Source organism: Gadus chalcogrammus, chromosome 23 (assembly GCF_026213295.1).
Source record: "Gadus chalcogrammus isolate NIFS_2021 chromosome 23, NIFS_Gcha_1.0, whole genome shotgun sequence".
Classification (NCBI taxonomy): domain Eukaryota; kingdom Metazoa; phylum Chordata; class Actinopteri; order Gadiformes; family Gadidae; genus Gadus; species Gadus chalcogrammus.
The window spans coordinates 13879034-13902723 of NC_079434.1; the positions used below are offsets into that span (position 1 = coordinate 13879034).

Here is a 23690-nt window from a genome sequence, read left to right on the forward strand (position 1 = left end):
TGCCCCAATGGGATTGACTCAGTCACAACCAATCAGAGCAATGAAATGAGTGACACATTAGCGGAAGCACTCTTGGTTGGCTCTGTACAGTCAGCAATCATATCAATCCCCCCCCCATACCCATATTAGATAAAAGGTTTGTGATTGGCGCATATGCCGGAGCAAATCAACCATGAGCTTTAAGATTCGTCTGGTTGGGTTTGGGCCAGCAGATGAACCTCTATGGATTGACCATCTAAAATGTACACGATTATAGTTGTCTTTTTGTTTGAAGGTCCCTTTCAGGAGACCACCTTGGCATCCACCCATTCCGTGGTGCCAGGGTTTAAAACTCTTTAAGATATTTCTTGGCAACAAATGATGGTTTGAATTTCAAGACATAACATTAAATATTCCACTTTATATCTGGATGCTTAACAGACACATGACTCACTATAATGAAGACATCTCAGAGGCTTCGATTATAATGATAGTCAATGGCCAACAGGCTTTTTCTGGCACCAGCCAATTCACAGCCGAGAACGATAAAGTCCCAAGTCAGCTTGTATGTTCTCAATATTCAGAAAGAGTCATTCATAAAAATGGCATCTACCGGTAAATTAATTATTCACTTGAAGACCTCCTTTCAGCCCCTCCATGGACGATATCGTGACAGTGTACAGACAACAACCAACATCCATGTAAACCCATCTGAACCCCAGTGGCTGTTGTTGTTGTTGTTGTTGTTGTCGCCACTGAGGGAATCTGATCTTCGCAGTCATCAGTGGGATATTGGTGTGCTGACTCACACCCAAGCAGCGGCTCCATTGGATAACTGTTGAGTCATCAGAGGCTGGGTAAAGGTCATCTTATCAAAAAGAGAAGCAGGGGACCTGCCACCGGCGCGTGGAGTTGAACGTGGCGACAGGCTCGGCAAGGTGAGGTAGGGGCTGGTAGAGGAGCGAAGGGGAGAGGAGAGGAGAGGAGAGCAGAGGAGGGAAGAGGAGAGCTTATTCTAATTATGTGGAGGGTGCTCAGGAGAGGAGCAGGGAGGCGAGGAGAGGAGAGGAGGGGTTAGAGAGAAGAGCAGAGGAAAGGAGAGGAGAGCAGAGGAAAGGAGAGGAGAGCAGAGGAGAGGAGAGGAGGGGGCAGAGAGAAGAGCAGAGGAAAGGAGAGGAGAGCAGAGGAAAGGAGAGGGGAGCAGAGGAAAGGAGAGGAGGGCAGAGGAAAGGAGAGGAGAGCAAAGGAAAGGAGAGGAGAGGAAAGGAGGGAACAGGAGAGATGATTCTAATTATGTGGAGGGTGCTCAAGAGAGGAGCAGGGAGGCGAGGAGAGGAGAGGAGGGGGCAGAGAGAAGAGCAGAGGAAAGGAGAGGAGAGCAGAGGAAAGGAGAGGAGGGCAGAGGAAAGGAGAGGAGAGCAAAGGAAAGGAGAGGAGAGGAAAGGAGGGAACAGGAGAGATGATTCTAATTATGTGGAGGGTGCTCAAGAGAGGAGCAGGGAGGCGAGGAGAGGAGAGGAGGGGGCAGAGAGAAGAGCAGAGGAAAGGAGAGGAGAGCAGAGGAAAGGAGAGGAGAGCAGAGGAAAGGAGAGGAGAGCAGAGGAAAGGAGAGGAGGGCAGAGGAAAGGAGAGGAGAGCAAAGGAAAGGAGAGGAGAGGAAAGGAGGGAACAGGAGAGATGATTCTAATTATGTGGAGAGTGCTCAAGAGAGGAGCAGGGAGGCAAGGAGAGGAAGGGAGAGCAGAGGAGAGGAGAGGAGAGAAGCAGAGAAGAGAGCAGAGAAGAGAGGAGAGGAGAGAAGCAGAGAGGAGAGGTGAAGATACCAATGACAAAGACTGAAGAGGAGGGAAGGGAAGAGAAGAGAAAATATAGTTTTATTCATAAGGCAAAATCAAGATTCAGTGTTGTTTTTTTCCAAATGAAATCCTTTGGTCTTGCATTCAAGAAAGGTAATCATATAACTTTCCAGTCTGGTGATTCACTATACATCTTTATAAGAGATGTAAAGACACACGCCGCCATTGACAGATGGCAAGCTGAATTCTGAATCATTAATTAAGCTGTAATTAATATAGATGAGATTAGCTGGCAATAATTCAGATGTAGTGAATTATGAGGCTCGAAGTAGTCACAAACAAGTCAATTAAAAACAGAATATATTAATAACAAGAGGCGGCGATGAAGAGAAAAAGCAGAATGTGGAAAATAACACTGAGCTATTGTGATTTGATTTGATGTTGCTACTTTCCCTATTAAAATAATTTGTTTATTTTACTATGTTGTTTACTCCATTATCATTGACATTCTTCAGACCTTTGTTTTTTTCCCACAATGCCCCTCTTCTCATACACACCCAAACAAAGCCACACACTGATACTGTTGCTGCCAACACTAGCATAAACATAGCTGCCATCTATCTGTTCAATGTAGCATTTTTTATCCTTTTCTTTATGCACCTCGTGGGGTATTCCAAGACACTTTGCTCTGCGCACCGTGGCAGTTAATCTACAGTGCTCTTCATTTATAATCATCGTTATTTCGGTTCCCTGGTTTTTTTCCTTCCAATAAGAACTGTTTATGTAGGCCGGAGCATCGTGTCTTTAAAAGTGATGAGTGCAAATTGTTGCTCACGCCGATAGTTCATCCATGTGAAATGTCTATGAGTATTGTTTCAATCTGCGTCTCTGTATATCGCGAATGCTGTATGAGGCTGAAGATAATGATAAATGAGTGAATGTGGCTATCTCAAACACACACATGCACAGAAAACACACGCACACACACATGCACACGCAGCCAGACAGACAGATATCCCTCCCTCCAGCTCTAAATACCAATTTGGGGCATTGTTTATAATTGTAGGATTAGTATTTATATTAAAGTCTATATAAATGCATTAAACAACTCCAGAACTTTACGTTTCAGAGCAAACATATACATGGCTGACAAACTCCTAAATCCCCTAACCGATTTAAGCGTATCAGGTTTCCGCTCCACCTCGACCACTTCCTCTTGACCTCCTTTTGGTTTGCACAAAGCAGAGCTGTGGCCGTGGCCTCTGTGTTCGATTCGTAAAAAAGTTTGGATTCGCGTTTTCATCAGCACTTCGGACGGAGATTAGGACAGGGGGGGAGCACTTGTTGGGGGGGGGGGGGGGGGGGGGGGGGGAATAGCACTGCACGGTTTATCCCTGGGCAGTCACGGTCTGCACTACATGAAGCCAGGGTGTCAACAGGCACGGCTCTCCCTCACAAAGAACAACAACCCCCAAAAATACAAATTCGATTCATCCAAGAAGTTGTGCCTCGGTAACAGAAGCAAAGGCCCGATTTCTCGTTGTCAGTTATCTGTGTAGCCAGAGGGCTTTATTTGTCTGCTGGATCCCAGACCAACCAGGGAAGAGAGATGGTTAAAGGCTAAGGTAAACGGGTCTCAAGGTAGCTCTTCTGCGAGAACAGGATGGAGACACACACTTGAGGACATGCACACACACAAACACATTCACAAATGTGTGCAAACACACACACGCACAACTTATGCTCTGACTTGGGTGCCTTGAAAGAGCTCTTCTCACTCACTCCCTCTCTCTCTTTAAATAAATAAAACTTTCTAATTATCTTAATATGTAGTTCTCCCCTCTCGCTCCATTACGCCTGAACAGTTAAAAAATATCTTGTCTAAACCAAATCTGATAATCACATTAAAAGATAAGTTACAAGGTGAGTGTATAATTATTCTAACTTCCTGTCATCTCAATGTGTTTACCTGGTGAAGCCTGAATATACAAAATAAAGTTCTCTCCCTTGAAGACCTCACACAGAACCATCCTCCCTTTTATCCCTTTTACTCGTGTGGGGTCTCGGGGCATCCTCCCCCACAAGATTTTTTTATGATTTTCACAAACAAACGAAGCATTCTGGTGCATTCTGACAAAATGGTAAAGGCAAAAAAAGAACATTTACTTACAAAGACGAATGGGGCCAGGGAACTAAGTTTTAAGTTAATTTTTTGCCTTGTAGAAATCAGCAACATTAAGAGTGCAGATACATCAACAATAACTTTGAATTACACACAAGGTAACATACTCTCTCTCTCTCTGTGAGAGAGAGAGAGAGAGAGAGAGAGAGAGAGAGAGAGAGAGAGAGAGAGAGAGAGAGAGAGAGAGAGAGAGAGAGAGAGAGAGAGAGAGAGAGAGAGAGAGAGAGAGAGAGAGAGAGAGAGAGAGAGAGAGAGATAATGGGTGAGTGTGTTACAGCCAAGCCATTGTGTTGGTAAACGTCGCTCATAAATATATCTACAGTCTGCATTAGTATGCATTTAGACAAATACAATGAAATATGAATTCCACAAAATTCATGTAAATGTGCAAACTTTTGTGTGTGGTTGTTGAAGACACACTTAAGGCATGATACCAACATAGGTTTGCAGAGGACTACATACAGTACAATATGCACACTGAAGGCCTGATGCCACCATAGGTTTGCAGAGGACTATATACAGTGTGTACACTGAATAGGTTTGCAAAGGACTAGATACAATATGAACACTGAAGGCCTGGTCCCACCATAGGATTGCAGAGGACTATATACAGTGTGTACACTGAATAGGTTTGTAAAGGACTAGATACAATATGAACACTGAAGGCCTGAAGCAACCATAGGTTTGCAGAGAACTAATATACTGTATGTACACTGAATAGGTTTACAGAGGACTATATACAATATGCACACTGAAGGCCTGATGCCACCATGTTTGCAGAGAACTATACACAGTATGTACACTGAATAGGTTTGCAGAGGACTATATACAATATGCACAATGAAGGCCTGGTCCCACCATAGGTTTGCAGAGAGCTATATACAGTACACTTGAAAGGGGTGGGGGGAGGTTGGGAGGGTCTGCAACCAGTGTCCATCTCAAGGGAAATGCATATAGGCTAGTGGAATAAATAGAAGTTGCTTACCTCTAGCATGGCTAGCTTCACGCAGTTGTTCATATGCACTCATGCTCGCTTGTGTTTTTTTTATCCGTTCTGACAGATGTTTCAGGTCTGTCAACCCTGTCTGTGTCCACAAACTATCACATGCACTTGTTTTAAAAAGTATACAAGGAAAGCAAAAAAAATGCATTGGCATACCCACAGTTAGTTAGCCAAGCCTGAACCATACTCTGGAAAAACGTATCTTGTAGGCTCTATCCTTTTCTCTTGCTTTTTGGGTTATGTTCACTTCTGGAAATGTTTCTGCAAATGTTCTTCTTTCGAAGGGATTCATAAGCAAAGACTTAACTGAATTTGGGGCTAGCTGAACTCACAGGGAAACAGTGGCAGCCCTATGGTGGTAGCAGTACTCACAGTCGCCATCTTGCTGATCTCTGAGGTAATGGCAAATCCGCGGTTACGCGCAGTGGACGGTGCACTGCGCTTGGGGCTATATCTTGAGCGCCCCAAAGCCAAACAATTCGACGACGCTGATTGGCGAAATTATGTACTTTTCTGCCTAGCAACGGGGGAACCATTGGCTAATAATTCAGGCATGTGGGGCTGAGCGAACTGCGCCCCACGGAAGACATCTACTTCACCAAAATGAACGTTGAACATGTAAGTGAATGAAGATTTAATTATGGGGGATTCTAAAGATATTCTAAAGTAAATTCATTATTCGAATGCAATTAAAATAGATTAATTCTCAAAATGAGAAGATTATTAAAAAATATATGTATAAATATATTAAAAAAAGAAAAGATGGCCGGTCGGCGGGAGGGCGGCGCCCCAGCGCCCTCTATAGGCGAGCCGCCACTAGAAAGAGTTCACTCAGACTGGGACCTTCTCTTCTCTGGATGGACCCCATCCATCGGAGTGTGCCGTTCTAAAGGTCACCTGAGGTTTTTCTTCAGGCGTGTGGGTTGCCTTAAAAATGTCTACAAGAAGAGGTTTCTATGGGCAAACCAAGAATAATACACAATGGGGAATATGGCATGAAGCGATGACATCGCTTTTACTGCTACATTGCTATGTTTATGAAGAGAGAGAGAGCAAGAGCGAGAGCGAGAAAGAGAGAGAGAGCCATGAGCTAGCGAGAGAGGGCGTGAGGTAGAGGGAGAGTGAAGGGGGAGTTTTATAATTTGTGGTGACAGGTGATATGTAGTTTAATTGAACTTCTGTCAGTGTTTTCTTTTTTTTATATGAGTTGGCTGTCTGCCTTTCAACACATTCCATTCGCATACCTTACATAAACTGAAGGGTTATGTCGTGTTGCGGTGTAGTAGAGTCTGCAAACAGACACACACACACACTCACAAACAAGTGCGTATGTGGCAGTAACACAAATCGAAAAATGCACCTAAGCAGAGAGACAGACATAAATATGTCATACATCACAGCTCATCTGTAAATCTCTTTTCCCTCTTTGATATTTTCTAATGTAAGTGACTTCATGCATATTCATGCACAAATGCATGCGCACAGACATGCACACAGACACAGGCACCTATCAAGGCTTAGCCCAGAAACACACTTGCATGTACACACTCTATAAACGTGATATCCATGCAGAGTCAGGGACACAAGAACACACAGATACACACGCACGCACGCACGCACGCACGCACGCACGCACGCACGCACGCACGCACGCACGCACGCACGCACGCACGCACGCACACACACACACACACACACACAGGCTACATTGTAAATCCTCAGCTATGTCTCCTAGTCCCCCTCTTCGTCTGAGGTGGTCTGTATTTCACAGGGCGCTCGACGTTATTCACCACTTATGCTGTCATCCAACTTCCCAGTGATTCACACCAGGAGTGCAGATGGAATCTGTCCTGTTAGCCTGGGTGGGCTATTCTGGACGTCCCTTCCTGGTGTGCCAGCTTTCTACCAGCACCTTAAAGACAAGGGGGAAAGGGATTTTTCTCAGAGGAAGTGAGAGATGTAATGCAGAAAACAAGACAAACAAGAGCACAAGTCATTGAATCAGGGTTTTATGGGCCAAGGTATCCGACATGAGACGGCTGTTGGGCAGGCTGGCGAACAGCAAGTTGAAGGATTTAAAATAAAATGTATTGTGTTGACTTTAAACATCCATCTTTGATTTGAAACATCTGTAGTGTAAATATTTTTAACATATGTGTTGCTATTTGCTGTGTCGGCTGTTTGCACTCGTTCAGTTTGCTTTTTTTCCTGGCCTGGGACTACAGATTGAAATTAGTATTCCCTTCACATATACTGATGATATCTGCATAACAGGTTGATTTCTCCAGTGGAAAATATGATCAAAGAACATTTCTTTCCAGAGCCTCTCGAGGCACCAACCTAAAGCCTCCAGGTGTGTAGTTCAGGTACCGAGGAGCGGTGTGGGCAGATAAACAACCTGTGTGCTCAGAGGGGCTGCAGTATCAAGTGTGGAAAATGTAGAAGATGTTGATTGTGGTGGTGTGTGGGAGTTGGAGCAGGAACAGGAACAGGGTTTGAGGGAATCAGAGGAGATCTTCTGGGTTAACATGTCTGATGTTGCTGCACGGTATGGTAGGATGCACCCTTGATTTACTGAGGGCTCGGCTGGTGTTGAATAAGACAGCTTTATATTCTGAGCGGAGTAGCTCAGCAGAGGTGCTGTTAAATGGTGTGATGCCGGAACAACAAAATCAGTCGAGGATATGGCCCTTAGTGGGGTTATACATTTTAAAAAAATAGTTTGATTGAAGCATTCTGACGTTGCTTTAAAATCTTTTATCAATATATTTTCAATGTTAACAAAATTGAAACCCTTTTAAACATTGAAAACCCTTTTAGGATGATATTAGGAGACATCGCAATAAGGGTGGTTAAGACCAGTGTCCAGTGATGGGTTAGGGTTAGGTCTGGGTGGTCTGTACAGAGCCGCAATACTACTCTGTGTAAGACCACGGCAGCAGTTCGGAGGAAGTCTGATCAGGTAGGCAAAGCGGCGTTCATGTTCATGTAGTGAATGATGATTGGTATCAAAGTCTAAATTGTACAGGAAACAGGTAATTCAAATGAGGTCAACTTTTTTTCTTTTTTCTTTTCATCAATAGGCTAACCAGAGACTTTACCCCTCCCAGCTCTTTGCCAAAAGAAGACACGTACAAACTATGGTTTAGCAACAGTGTTCGATATTATTATTACTTCAAATTCAAAAACCCACTGATGGGCAATATTGCAAGCTTTCAGAACGATTTGAACTAATATGATGTGATGGGGATATGGCTCAGCTGAGAGGTAGAGCCCAGCAGCAGAATGTAAAATATAACGGACTGATTTATTGGTATAGTTGAGGCAATAAAATGGACAGGATGAAATACGAGTGCTTCGGCCATAATTGCAATTTTATGGTCTTCACTTTATTTGAACGGCCACTGTGGCAAGTAGATAATCATTTTAATTGTGAAATCATGCAAGGAACAACTAATCGAAAACCAGAGAGAGGAAGACGAGAGCGAGAGAGAGAGAGGTACAGAGATGGGAGGCAGAGAGAGAGAGAGAGGGAAAGCAAGGTAGCGAGAGAGGGAGAAGAGAGAGAGTTTCGTCTTGAAACCTAGTTTGGAGTTAACTGCCCTTATATTTGGTACTTGTTGCTTTTGAACCTACTTTGGTATCAGATACTGCTTATTTAGGTGAAAGGCAAAAAAATATATTGCATCATTTGTGTGGCTCCACTTGGTGTGAAAATTGCAGATAAACACATATTAGTTTAGATTTCAATTATATATTTTTTGATTCCCAAACACCCGAACCAGATGACAGGCAGCTACAATGACTCAAAATATTGCCAATGACGTCTTGGACAAGTTATTTATCGTATTGCTAGATATGAATCATTAACATGGGGATATCTAGGCATCCAAAACACCTTCTCCCTATTCTTGGTCTACCCCCCTCTGTGTATTCCTGGACAGGAAATAACTGGTCCTCAATGGAGGATTCAGATCGGACATCCATGGCAAAATAGTATAAATGAGTGAATGTAGTCAATGTGGAAAGACAAAAGGGAATAAGATGTGGAGAAAAGACTCTCACTTTAGAAGTGCTTACAGTAAATTATTTTATGTGGACCCTGTGAATGTGTATCGGAGACCTATCAATGCTGCCCGCTTTTTATTTAAATCTACTGTTATAACAAACAATAGGAACTATCCATACATGTTGGAGTATAGTTTTTATAGTTTTCTGGGTTTTACTAGGTTAACGTGTGTGTGTGTGTGTGTGTGTGTGTGTGTGTGTGCGTGTGTGTGTGTGTGTGTGTGTGCGTGCGTGCGTGCGTGCGTGCGTGCGTGCGTGCGTGCGTGCGTGCGTGCGTGCGTGCGTGCGTGTGTCTGAACCAGTGTAAAAGCTTAAGAAAAAGCAGAGGAGCGGCACAAGGCCAACCAACAATAATTTGACAGGCCGCACTTCACCACTCCCAGGTAGCTGGCAGTGTAGGAAGGAACAGCTGGGCATGAAACATCCACCATTTCAGCGATAAGAGAGGAAGTGCTTGAATGACAGTAGCGAAAGTTCATCGCATCGTATTGGAGATGCCAGAAGGAGGCAGGAAAGTCAACAACACAAGTCAGACCGAGAGAAGTTATGGAAAGATTATTTTAAAACACACCCTGAAACTCTATTGCGATAACAGCAAAAAGAGAAAATAACAGAGGTTAAATTTGCATGAAGGCAAAGCAGTGTATGATTCTTTTTTCCTACCTGAAGAGATAGAAAGATAGTCTGAGGGATTAAAATCAAAAACAAAAAAGAGCAGCCATGGTGGACAATGGCGTTTTCTATGCACAAAAGCAGATGCCAAAAGTATGAATTTTCACACACGCAAGCATGCACAAGCATACACACAAACCTACACGTACACACACATACACACAGACACACAGACAAATACACACACACAGAGACACACACAAACACAGTGGAGGCTTTCATGGTCCTTTTGCATCCGTCAGACAGACTCCCTCAGGTGTTTGTCATCACATAGTGACTTTATTTTGGCCCGTTTTATTCTTTTTGACCCTGAAGTATAACTCCAAAGAAATGAGTTATACTTCTATGTTTTACTTTGACATTTGCCATGAATCAATGAGGAATTGTTGCGGATAAACGTATCTTTACTGAAACAGAGCAATATTTAAGTCTAGTGAGTTGACTATGAATTGCGATTCTGCATCTATGGCTCACATTTTCACAACCCCCCCCCCCCCCCCCAAACAAACACACACACACACACACACACACACACACACACACACACACACACACACACACACACACACACACACACACACACACACACACACACACACACACACACACAAGCAAACACACCACACTCACTCACTTTGATGTCTTTAATTAGACTTCCAGGCAGACGAGAAAGTGGTCAGATGAATAAAAATAATTGCAAAAATGCATTTTAGTTTTCAATATTCCACTCAGAATACAGAACAATTCCTTAATTTCTCTCTCCCTCCCATCCCTGTTCCATTGCAGTCGGTCTCTCAACCTCACTCGTTCTTGTTATTCTCTCTTCATCCTCTTGTTTTCTCTCCCTCCCTCTCATAATCTCTCACAGTCAGTCCCCTTATCCCCCCTGGTTCTCCTCCTCTTCCTCCTTCTCCTCCTTCTTTCCTCTCTCCTTTTTCTGTCATCCTCTCACCTCATGCTTCTGGGTTTGGCGCGTGTGCATGCGTGCGTGCATAGATTTGTGCATGTGTGCGTTTGTGTGTGTCCAGGAGGGTCTATGTTTCTTTTTTCTCCATGCTCTGATAGTTTCTCTGCTATAGTTGGCATGGAGGTTGTGGAGGTGAAGTGTGCTGTGGATGAAGACGGATCGCCACACTGGGGCCAAGGCGGTTGGCTTTTCCCATCTCATTAAAAAAGACACAAACATTCGATGAACGCCGGTCACATCTCCACCCTGGAGAGATTCATGTCACTTTACTTTGTCTGCTCATTGTGTCTAAGAAGAAGTGGTTTTGCACTGCGGAAGATTCAGTTAAATTGCAACCAGTCAGTCACCCTGTCAGAATCGTATAGTAAAAGTGTCTGCCGCTCAACTTTGCGTATGCCACCCGGTGACAACCAAAAGGAGCCATTGCAGTCCTACAATTTGGAATGACAAGCAACATAAAAAATCACTTGATTAGCTGCCATTGGCAAGAAAGACTTTCTTTTATTCAGTGACATGATATTCCTTTGACGGCTAGTGACACCCCTACAACCATATTATACAAACTGTGAAATCGAGGAAGAAACCCAGACAGACAAACAAAATCAAAAAACAAAATAAAGAAATAAAGAAAGGGTGAGGGGAATCTTGGGGATATTGGAAAGACAGAAGAGTCTTTGCCACAGCAAGGCTGTGATTGGCTGCTTGGTATCTGGGGATACAGTGGGAGGAGGAGCCTGTCCTTTTGCTTACGGTGGGATGCCGCGTCCAATTGTGCTGCTGCTCAGCAATTGATGTGCTCTCTCTCTCTCTCTCTCTCTCTCTCTCTCTCTCTCTCTCTCTCTCTCTCTCTCTCTCTCTCTCTCTCTCTCTCTGGTTGCAAAGTGCAAAGTAAATGAGGGGCTAGGTCACAGTCCCAGCATCTCACCGACAGACGGCAGATCGGCAATGCACCGCCTGAAGTGCCCACTCTCGCTGGTTAACAGAGAATAGCCTCTACCACCCACTGGGAGCCCACAGGGGACCAGCTATTTGAGTTACGCCAATCACCAGCCACTTGTTAGACTGCGCTGAAACAAGCTAGTGATAGAATTGGCTGTGTTATGTATACCATATGTTCCGATGGGTATTCCTGTAAAACATACCAAATGCTATTGGATATACATGTTGAACATGCATGCTATGTTAAGCTATAGGCCTTATCTGATTATTCAGTTGTCTTTTTCCTGACTTGTCATACAATGGTCTAAAATAGTTAAAATAGTCAAACTTTTAGGCCTGGGCTATTGACTCGTGGGATTCATCAGTATTGTCCACCCCAAGATTACAATTTTAAAGTTCCTTTTGTTACACCTGTCCTAATTTGTCTTTAAAGTAGATTAATGTTAATGTGAGGCTGTCGTTCTCCGTGCCTTCTAAATATTGAGTTTGGTTGTCTTTTAAGTAGGGATTCTGTTTTACATTCTTCTCCTGAAATCGCCATTATGACTGTGGAGACTTTGGGTTGCTCGTGAAACATTGCTTTTAATGGATGAAGTCAGGGCGGTTTGCATATTGCGCCCAAAATACAGAATGGTATACAAACCATTTAAGGATCATAGCTGTGGATTAAAGCCGGAGAACCTACCAAGCCCTGAAAGCATTCTTATATATTATGTGTGGTTCCAAAAATAGTATATCTCTCTTTTGTTCAAATACACTTTACTTTGTGTCATCTGACATGTGACAAAGTCCTAATTTAAGGACAACCTTTATAGTTCCAGGCTAATGAGGAAAGCAGTATATTGACCTTGTCGGGATGGGTTTGGCCAAGAGGTGTCATAGATGCATGAAGTCATTCAGCAGATGAATCCAAAGTGCCTTGTGAGGACAGCATTCACAGCATATAGGCTAAAAGAGTCTTTATGAAGGTTTGGTTGACAACTTAATGGTAAACTCAAAAGTTAGCCTTTTCACGTTTATAAATGACACACGGATAGCTTTGTCGTATCAAATATGACTTTTTAAACATTCAACTTTATGTTTTAAAAAATAAACATTGCGAACATCACAGAAGCTTGTTGAATTCACTCTTCCTTGCACAACCTTAATTTTCCTTCAACTATCTTATGATAGAATCATCAATGATATGCATCATTGGACACAAAAAAAACGATTGGTCTTCGAAATGCAATATTAGACATGTTCATCTTGTTTAAACCGAGCAGTGTTATCGGAGACTTATAAATAGACCACGATTAAAAATGGTTTAACCTTTATAGTCTTATATGCAGTGTTTTATGGCAATCAGTAGCCCTGGGGCAACTCAGAAGGGTTTATGTTTTCAAAGACTGCATCCTTGAGCTTTTAATGGTCACATTAAGCAGCTTTTCTCTCTTATACGAAAATCTGTGCTAGCGGCTTAACACAAAGTTCCCTCTGGGACAGTACACTTGGTTTTAGTGTTTTAGCCTTTATCAACACGGGACGTGTTTTAAGTGCTTTTATCAAAGTCTTTAATAACCATGGAATTGTACATTAGCTTTGTCATAGAGGAGTCAAGTTCTGACCCATAAGGAACATGGAGCAGCACTGCCATCTAGAGGTTTATCAAAAAAATTGAAAGATAACGATTTATGTGTCGACATTTACGCGAGAGGTGCCTTTAGTCCCTTTTTCTTATTTCAAAGACAGTTCTGCAATTTCTACTTAATTATAACACTAATAATAATTGATCCGTTTTTTATAGCTTTTCTAAGTACTTAAAGACGCTTTACAAATAAGAAAGGAATACATACAGACAGTAGGCCTACAGACAATCAAACAAAAGGGACAAAAAAAAAACAAAAAAAAAAAAAAACACCACAACAGGCAACACATTAAGAGAGCGGGAGAGAGTGGAAGATGGCGGAGGATGATTTGTCAAATGTTGTAGGTGGTCCTGAAGAGATAGGTTTTAAGTTTACTTTTGAATGAACAGACTGTATCAGAGTTTCGGATGGCCAGAGGGAGGGAGTTCCAGAGGGTAGGAGCGGCGATGGCGAAGGCTCTATCCCCCAGGGTGCGATACTTGGTCTTGCTGATAGAGGTGAGAAGGTTGGCATCAGCGGAGCGTAGGCGGCGAGTGGGGGAGTGGCGATGGAGGAGATCTGTTATGTACGAGGGTGCAAAGTTGTTAAGCGCTTTGTAGACGGTGAGGAGAATCTTGAAATTTATGCGTTGTTTGATTGGAAGCCAATGAAGTCGACGGAGGATGGATGGGAGTAATGTGTTCTCTGGAGGGGGATTTAGTAAGCAGTCAGGCAGCAGATTTTGAACATATTGCAATTTTTGAAGAATAGTTGAGGGGAGGCCATACAGAATGCTATTGCAATAGTCAGTCTGCAAGTGATGAAGGCGTGGATTAGTGTTTCGGCAGCTGAGGATGAAAGGGTGGGTCGAAGGCGTGCAATGTTGCAGAGGTGGAAGAAGGATGTTTTCCGGACGCTATTTATGTGTGACTTGAAGGAGAGCGTGGGGTTCATGATGATGCCGAGGTTTCTGACCAGGGGGGAGGGAGTGACAGAGTGACCATCGATGCAAAGTGAGAAGTTCTGGGAGGTGGGGATGATGGTTTTTGGGCCGAAGATGATAATTTCAGTTTTATTGCCGTTGAGTATGAGGAAGTTGTGGTCCATCCAGATTTTGATGTCCGTGAGACAGTTGGTGAGAGTGGATAGGATGGCAGGAGTAATGGCTTTGGTGGTGATGTATAGTTGGGTATCGTCGGCATAACAGTGAAATTGAAGACCATGGCGGCGGATGATGTGACCTAGTGGGAGTATGTAGAGGATGAAGAGGATGGGGCCAAGCACTGAGACTTGGACTCCTTGTGAGATAGGGAAGGAGTGGGATTTGTGGTTGTTGATGGAGATGCATTGGAATCTTTCAGACAGGTAGGAGGTGGACCAGAAGAGGGTGGAGTCAGTTATGCCAATGGATTGCAGACGGCTGAGGAGGATGGAGTGATTGACGGTGTCAAAGGCAGCACTGAGGTCAAGGAGGAGGAGAATGGTGAGGGAGCTGGAGTCAGAGGAGAGTAGGAGGTTGTTGTTGAATTTAAGTAGGGCTGTTTCAGTACTGTGGTGGATTCGGAAGCCGGATTGGAATGCTTCGTATAGGTTATTGGAGAGGAGGTATTGCTTGAGTTGTGTTGCGACGGCTCTTTCCAGTAGTTTTGAGAGGAATGTGAGGTTGGAGATGGGTCTGAAGTTGTTGGGGTCATCGGAGTCAAGGCCAGGTTTTTTAAGGAGGGGGGTGACGGCAGCAAGCTTAAGAGGTGGGGGAACGGTGCTAGAGTTAAGGGAGGAGTTTATGGTGTCTGTGATGAGTGGGGCGAGAGAGGTGAAACATGCTTTGACGAGTTCAGAAGGCATGGGGGTCCAAGGGGGGGGGGGGGGGGGTGGAAGATTTCATGGTGGAGAGTATTTTTGAGAGGTCTGCTGTGGTTATGGGTTAGGGTCAGGGGTTGAAGGAAGTGGAGGTTCTAAGACAAGGCTTGTGGCAGAGGAGGTGGCAAGCTGGTTGTGGATGATTTCTATCTTGGAGTGGAACAATTATAGGAAGTTATTGCATTTCTCCGGGGTGAATGAGGATGAGATGTCATCCTTGGGTTTGAGGTGTTTATTTATGGTGGCAAAAAAAAAGGGTGCGTGGGTTGGAGGATCCAGAATGAATGGTGCCAGAGTAGAAGACAGAACAGGCTTTGTTGAGTGCTGATTTGTAGAGGTGCATGTGCTCTGTGTAGGCGAGGGCGTGTACTGTGAGACCGTTTTTCTTGTGTAGCCGTTCTAGTTGTCAAAGTTTTTTCTTTAGTTTGTGAAGGTCCGGGGTGAACCAGGGGGCCGAGTGAGGGAACGTGACAGTTTTAGTTTTCAGGGGGGCCAGTTTGTTGAGGGAGGTAGACAGTGTGTTGTTGTAGATGTTGACGAGGTCCATGGGGGCTGGATTTACAGGAAAGGTGAGGCCGGAGAGAGTGTTTGATATGTAGGTGGAGAGAGAAACTGCACAGATGGATTTAACAAAGTGATTTTGCGGTTCTGTTTGGGTTCGGGGGGCGGGAATGTCAATGACAAGTGAGATGGCCAGGTGGTCAGAGATGGAGAGGTCGGTGCTGGAAACATTGTGGATGTGGAGGCCAGTGGAGCAAACCAGGTCTAGGATGTGCCCACGGTTGTGGGTGGGAGAGTTGATTTGTTGGGTGAAGCTAAAGCAGTTGAGTAGGTCCAGGAAGTCCATAGCGTTTTAACATTCCGGGGAGTCAATGCAGAGGTTGAAATCGCTGAGGAGTAAAATAGATGGCGAGATTGAAGATAGTGCAGTGATGAATTCAGAGAGATCTGCTAGGAATGATGGGTTGGGTTTGGAGGGGCGGTAAATTATTGAAATGATGAGAAGTTTGGAGCCGGGTAGTTTGAAAGCCAGGTGTTCAAATGATGGGGCAGCATGGATGGAGAGTGGGGTGGGTTGGAGGTCTTGATGGTAAACAGCAGCAATACCCCCTCCTCTGCCCTCAGAGCGTGGGTTGTCCAGGTAAGAATATTCAACAGGGGTATTTTGGTTGGGTTCAAAGTAGTCCAGGGTTTTTTGCCAAGTTTCATTTAGCCAGGAGCTCAAGTTGCTCGTCTGTGATAAATTCATTGAGAATGAGGCTTTTATTGTTGAGGGATCTTGTGTTGAAAAGGGCGAGTTTTAGGTACTTCTGTTTTGAAATTCACTGAGCGGAAGTAGGGATTGGGCGGAGGTACTTAAGTATCGAGTCAGTCAACTATTGTAAATTATTAATCGAAAACTTGGAATTTACATGTATCGAGTTTGCACAATTGCTTTCAATGATAAAAAAATGTATGCCTTGACAACTCAGTCCTTTCTACTTCCAAATATACTCTTTCTCTGAAACATAGTTAGAAAGCGACTCTTTCTTCCTCCGTCACATAATATACATTTCCTATTGGATTGTTCGATAACCTATGAAAAAGTAAATGGTACGTTTATTTTTGTGTTAACGGTTTATTAGAAACACAGGAGGATGAGGGTACAGCAACCATACAAAAAAGGTACATCAACCAAATCGGTCCAACCAGTACTGTTGAGGTTCAGATGTCAGGAAACAAATGGGAAAAAACAAGCTACCAGCAGAGACAATAACACAATGGAATTTATATCTGGAGGCGAGTATATGATTTGTATCCTGGTTTCATTTCTTATAAAAGTCCAAGTTGGTACTCCGTCATCATGTGAGGCTCGCCCATCAGTTCGCTCTGATATGGATCTGAAATAGAGCAACAAAGAACAGCACAGGGGGGTCACAGTTAGCGTCGCTCAAATATATTTTAAATGTTATTGGACGTTTACGTCATAATGGTCTCGCAGAAGAGGATGCAAGTAGTAGGGAGTGCCATATTGCAGCGGGTTCTTACCGTTGAGGATGTCCTCAAAGCCGATGCTCTCGTCACTGTTTCGGAGCGTGTCCAAGGCCAGATTGGAACTCGGCAAAAACGGCAGCCGCTGAATCTACCGAGAAAAAAAATTACAGGGATGGTTAATGGCCAAACAAACCAAGATGTGATACACCTTTAGAACACCAAGAGCCAAAGCGACGTGTAGGTTTAAAGTCTACCTGTCTGGCCGCCCTGTACTCCATCTGCAGTTTGAGTGGCGCGTGGAGGCCCTGGATGTTTCTGACTGTGGCGAAATTCATCTTCTCCTGGTTCACCTGGAACTGCACACAGAGAAAAACAAACAATCACATGTGAACATATTCAAAGATCGTTCGGATGCATTTGTTGGCTGTCCTTTCACTCACGTGAAACTTGTATGCACGTTTACATTTAATGTGACATTTAACAGATACAGCCATGTATTTTGAACTTAGAAAATCTATATTGTATGGAATTACGATTTGACATATCACAGTATTAAAGCCATATCTACTACTTTAAATACTGAAAATAAAGATAACTTAAAATTGTTTACTGAACACAATTCCGTTGTTCAATTGAATAGGACGTCTCTCGGACTCGTGGTGAATGTGTTCAGTCTACTGCTGCGTAATCTTCTTACATTCTTTTCAGACAGCTCCAGTGGGTGGCTGGGGAGGATCTCATTTTTTACACTGCTAAACCTGCAACACAAATACAGACATTTAAAGAGGAGACGGGACACATTTGATGACGTTCAAATGTGTATTTTTACACAGAGAAAAGGCTATTAAATATAGGGTTACCCATTTAAATATTTGTTATGATCATTTAAGACTTTCACATGGCTGTATTTCCTGTATAGTCTGTTCTGGGGCAGTTTCAGCATTCTGGTAAAATCCCATATTTCAACAAATATAAAACAATAACAAAAAAACGATTCCCACACGATAGACGTCATTCAAAGGGCAAATATAACCACGGCTCGACTATCATCTCGTGGCGGCTTTACCCGCTGCGGAGGGTGTCCTGGACCCCATAGGACCCGTGGGGGCAGAAGCCGGTCACCGGCACGCTGTCTTTCAGCTGGGAGCGGAGTCCTCGAGTATTCTAGTACAGAAAAGAATACCCCACATGTTGATGTTTCAAGTCCGACCGGATAATTCGAGAAATGAGTATATACGACATGTTATAAGAGACTGGATCTTGATGCTAACGCTTGCTAGCCTGACGCAAGTGACTAATCAGATTCACAACAAGCAGGGCAACACACTCTATTGGACTAAGGATGAGGACGCCTTCGTAGCGACATTTTCGATAATAGTAAATGACACAATACACAATTGGTTGCAGTAATACACACGAGTTATAAATAGATAAAACAATATTATACCATAGTCAGTCCTTTGCTCTCTTTCGCTTTTGCTGGAGAAATTAGAAACTTCCGCTAACGTCGCACATTTGTGACGAAACGTCCGGTTTCGGCGGGGTAAATATTATACGGTTGTAACATCGATCGATATGGTAAAGAAGCAGGGATACGCTAATCAGTTTTGGAAGCGCTATATAGAGTCAATCAATATATATGTTTAAAATGCAAATTAAGAGTGTATTTTTCCTATCTTAGAATATTTTTGAATATTGATATTGCGTCGGTTGGAGCATGGAAGGGGGTATAGCTCAGTGGTAGAGCATTTGACTGCAGATCAAGAGGTCCCCGGTTCAAATCCGGGTGCCCCCTCACTTTTCTTTTCAGACAGCTAGAGCATAGCACATTCGCAGATGTTCCATCTATTCAAAGAACTGAATTCATTAAAATTGGGACGGTATTTAATGTATGAAAATAAATATCCAGTATTATCCTAAATCTAGCTATGGATTATAAAACCATATAATGAGGTATGTCTTACAAATTCATATAAACAACAAATAACTGAAACTGAAGACAGTTAGTTGACCGTTCTGCTTTATTGGTTTCGGCCACACATACATGGTTTAGTCTCCATCTTCGAAACTAGATCCAGCTTGACTATTTACACCTGAAAGTGAGATACAATTATAGATTACAAAAAGATTGCGAGATATAATGCAAGATTGGTATGACAGTGAACTGTTTTATTATTTTCAATTTGGGCAATATTCCATTACAATCGTTTTCACACACCAACTTATCTTGTGTGGTCTAATGGACAAAGAAGCAGTTACCCCTGTAGCCTGGGTTCGAGTTATGATTCCATCTTTGTGGGGGTCTCTTGAAGTTGTTGAGCGGGGGGGGTAAATATAGGAAGTAAATATATAATGTGACACGACTCTTCTCAATGCCATGGAACGCTCCGTTCACTTGCATGGGCCCTTCACAACGGCGTCGTCGGTTGCTAAGCAACGTCTTTGGCTAACTATTTCTCTGCTGATCGACACTACGAATGGTAACAAATAAACTGTAAAAAGACACCTTATGAAGTTATTTTTTCGTTTGGCAATTAGCCGCTCATTATCGAAAATAAGCCCCTTCAGGTCGAAGCAAGACACCTCCGTTTCGCGTCGGTGTCCGGTTCGCCCTGTGTGGGGTTATTTTCCCGATAATGACCGGCGTTCTATTATCCCTTAATTAACGCCAATATTACTCTGTATTTGGAAGGGAAGATAGCTTTATTTGTAATCAAATGTTTATGCTGCTGTATTTTCAGAGACCCCCACAGATATATGAGTTTGCTGCTTTCATGGGAGCCAGACCTCTCTCTATGGGAGCTCAGCTCCCACTGGCTCACACCTAACTCGAACCCTGCCTGTAGCTGTCCTCGTCATCCGACTCACATATATTTCTTCGATGGAGATGAGGGAAACGCTGCTGTGGTGCTGATAGAAGGCAAGATGTGAAACCAGTAAGTTTTTGCACAGGCATAAAATGAAACGATTGGATATAACACAATATGTTTTCAAGGTCAGGGACTATGAGCTGCTACATAATTGTAATCATTATTTACAATTATTTGATACACTATTTAGTACGCAAATAAGTTAAGAAAGTGAATAGAAAGCTCCCTCTACTATTACTACTACTACTACCTGGTATTCCCCCCATAGGTCAGTAGATGGCAGTATTTCCATATGTAACAATACTGAACCGATAACTGCACTATTGCTCACCATTGGATCCCTACAGACCACAGGTAAACGCTGAATGTTTTTGTGTCCCTACAAAGGAAAGCGAGAACAATAGAAAGGATTTACCTATGAAGTGTTCCGAAGAATGACTGAGCGCCAAGCTTGTCCACTCAGTCATGTAACTGTAAAGCAAAAAAAACAACACATACCTATGAAACACAGCCGACCTGTCAGCCCAATAGAAGATGCATGTAGGCCAGTAGACACTGTGTGTCTAGACACAATGTGGATAATGTTTACAGACAGCTGCTAGCATTTCTGAAATACCTTCACTTCACTTTAGAATCCCCAAACCTTCAACTTCCACTTAAAAAACCCAGAAGTCCCTTTCCCCCAGATATGAAATATTTATATTAAGCCGAGGTCAATCGTTTTTTCTTTACTCTTCAAAGTTGAGCACGGTGGTCCACTCCTGGAGCTCGTCCACCTCCCAGTCTGAGCTGTGATTGGCTGTTCCGCATCGCTCCACGTCCTGGATCATTCCCTGCAAAGCCCTCTCCACCAAGACAGCCTCTTCTGGATCCACTGCAGGTGCCTGCAGGTGCCTACCGTGGTTGTACCTGGTGTACATGTTTACGTGTGTGTGTGTGTGTGTGTGTGTGTGTGTGTGTGTGTGTGTGTGTGTGTGTGTGTGTGTGTGTGTGTGTGTGTGTGTGTGTGTGTGGGCAGGGGGATTGGCGAGAGGTAGAAAGTAAACTGTGAGAAAGGCAGTGGGCAAGAGACATATAGGAGCAGGGAGAGAGAGAGGGAAGAAGGGAGTTGCATCTGGCTCCACCGCTCACATCTGCCTCATCCATTCTATCTTCCTCTTTCTTCTCCTCTGCTCTAAATCCCGCCGCCGTTGCAGCTTGCAGTGGTGGAACTCCATCTTTTTATCAGCGTCGAGCTCCACGGGGTTACACAGGGGTCCCAGCTGTTCAATGGGATAATAAACGATAACAATTTAATACACAAATTGTACCAGTCATTTTCTAACTATGATAACCAGCCTGTAGATGAGACCAGAACTAGGGAAAAGGTTTAACCTGTGGCAGAGGGCCAAGCTTGGTAGAAGCTGTGTCTCGACTTGAAGCTTGTTTTAAAGTCTACGTCATGTTCTGCCTACAGCTTTTGTCAACAACAGGAGTACACAGATTATCCAGTTTAATGTTTGATAGTACAGGGGTAGCCAGAGGCACATTCAGTGCCTGCCACATTCCAACCCAATGCCAGTTGAGGAAATATTTGGAAAGGATGTTTGCTTCTGCTGGATCAGTTTACCCTAACCTATAATCATGCAGGAGACCAAAAAGGAAATTAAGTAAATGCTTAATTCAGTTGAGACTTGTTACTTTGTGTCTTCCGTGTGTGACATCTGTTGGTGTGTGCACGAGCCGAGCCAACCCCCAGCACGCCCAACAAAACCACCTAACCCCATCCCGGACCTCACTATTATTCAAACCCTGGCTACGGCCCAGATTATACTACCTTACAGAGCTCTTTACTAGGTGCATTAAAGGCTTTAACTCTTCTTAATCTGATTTACAGGTTATCATAATTAAATATTGGGTCCGAGACACTGGTTTTACAATGTATTCATTTGTATGACAATGTATGACCATTAAGTAATTTCGCAAAACACTTTTTACCCAGTGACTTGTGATGGTGAATCCAGACACAGGTCATTAAAGAGAAGGCAGGTAGGGTTGGAGGAAGCTTACAAATCGGCTGCCTGCGGACATTGGGAATCTAACCCGGAACTGTCTCACCTTACCGGAGAGCAGCCGCCAGCCATTGTTCTCCACCCTGCGGTACCATGTGGACCGGTTCTCCGGGATCAGGGGCAGGCCATTGTGTGTCTGCCTGGGCACGGGACACTTATGGCCTGGGAGGGTGTAGTCCTTGGGGCTGTTGGCGCACATGTCCACAATGGGTCGGTGGGTGAAGATTTTATAGTAGATGCTTGGAGGGAACCTGACCTGAAGGAGAAACACGGCGTTTAGGGGGACTTGGACCCAAAACAGAGGCGTATACCTGTAGGCATCTTTCAGTTAGATGATGCTAAATGATGTCAGCTAAATGATGACTGCTAAATAGAAAACAGTGTGATTAAAGGAAGATATAAAAACATTGTTGGCTTTGATGGTTCTGTGGAGTTTTTGCTGCCTGGGGATTTTTGCACGAGGTACCGAAACGAGAGGTTGATCCTACCCCACCGAGACGGAATCGGATGTACACCCCCGCAGCAGCATCCAGCAGAGCAGCCTGGAAAACACGGATGTCCATCTGGTGGTTAGTGTCGAATCAGAACCAGCACTCACTATTTCACAACACCTGAGGACTACCTGGGAGTTTTTAAGTAAGGTTTTACATTTCTTACCGTGAATATTTGATGAGTTGATTCAACTTCCTGACAGATTTTTCATTGATTTGATTGGCTCCTACCTTACCTCCCGGGGATTGACGGATTTGAGCAGCCCGCGTGGATCTCCATGGTAACGGAAGCTTATCGTCCCTTTCAAGTAGGCGTAGACCCGTGTGTCCTAAATTTGAAATAAAGCGGTGATGGTATTTCCATCACATTAACATTCAATTGTTTGTTAATGTCTATGTGCGTTTTTTTGTTGGATCCTATACAGATCTGTGTAACATGGGTCACACCGTACGCCATAATATAACCACTGCTCATTGCAGTGTAAGAGTAGTGTGTAGCACTTTGAGGTCATTGAGTTGATGTGCGTTATAAATAAAATGCGTTATTATTATTATTATTATTATTATTATCCACTAGCACCCAACCCACACACCCACCACATGTCTCCTCCAGGCTCTCTGGATGACCAGGGCTGCTCTCTGGCAGTGGTGGGGCTCGGCTTCCCCTAGGACACCCCCTGCCTCCAAACTACAGCTGGTGCTGCTTAGCCATGGAGCAGAGGAGAAGAAGGAAAATTAGACAAGTAGAGTACATCAAATGGCCGGTTGACACAGCCACGGTGCATATCTTGCAACTATTTCAGTCTCGGGCCTAAGGTCTTACCTACACATGCTTTTGGGGTTTGCCAGAGAAATGTCAAGTCAGCTATGCAGGTGAAACTTATGTTCAAAGCAAGAGAGGTAGAGAGAGGAATTAAAAAAGGAATACAGAATCAAAGTTTTGCAATAATTTTTCAATCATTTCTCTGGCGTTGCTCCATTGACTTATTTGCGTCACGAATCGGCGTTTAAAAAAACAACAACAACGAAATAATTAATTAACTAAACAATATGCACGCCTCATGCCGTGAATGTAGGCAACGCTTAATTTCTTACCTCCTTCGACGTAAAATAAATATTTTCCCTTAACCATATTTGGAACCCATTGGCCCAATGGATTACGGCTGGCGAAGCGTTTGTTACCTGGCAACGTTATGCAGGTCAACATAGCGTTAAGCACGTAAACACAGCG

General features: G+C 43.7%; 2 protein-coding genes and 1 non-coding gene across 3 annotated transcripts; 1 reads left to right on the forward strand and 2 right to left on the reverse strand.

The window, feature by feature from the left end:
• Positions 1-16658: 16658 nt before the first annotated feature.
• pomp (proteasome maturation protein) lies at positions 16659-18585 on the reverse strand. The gene is made up of 6 exons (XM_056583724.1): positions 18495-18585; positions 18114-18211; positions 17745-17805; positions 17302-17403; positions 17102-17195; positions 16659-16953 (listed from the first exon to the last, which is right to left on the reverse strand). The coding sequence occupies exons 1-6, from the start codon at positions 18495-18497 to the stop codon at positions 16886-16888; spliced, it is 426 nt and encodes a 141-aa protein (XP_056439699.1). The 5' UTR covers positions 18498-18585; the 3' UTR covers positions 16659-16885.
• Positions 18586-18770: 185 nt separating this feature from the next.
• trnac-gca (transfer RNA cysteine (anticodon GCA)) lies at positions 18771-18842 on the forward strand. The gene has a single exon. It is a non-coding gene; the product is annotated as a tRNA-Cys (tRNA).
• Positions 18843-19010: 168 nt separating this feature from the next.
• LOC130376823 (protein MFI-like) lies at positions 19011-23673 on the reverse strand. The gene is made up of 11 exons (XM_056583717.1): positions 23555-23673; positions 23283-23338; positions 23057-23159; positions 22696-22788; positions 22457-22510; positions 22015-22224; positions 21049-21179; positions 20650-20826; positions 20333-20388; positions 19916-19957; positions 19011-19140 (listed from the first exon to the last, which is right to left on the reverse strand). Exons 2-11 carry the CDS (start codon positions 23288-23290, stop codon positions 19097-19099), a joined length of 918 nt encoding a protein of 305 aa, XP_056439692.1. The 5' UTR covers positions 23291-23338; positions 23555-23673; the 3' UTR covers positions 19011-19096.
• Positions 23674-23690: the final 17 nt, after the last annotated feature.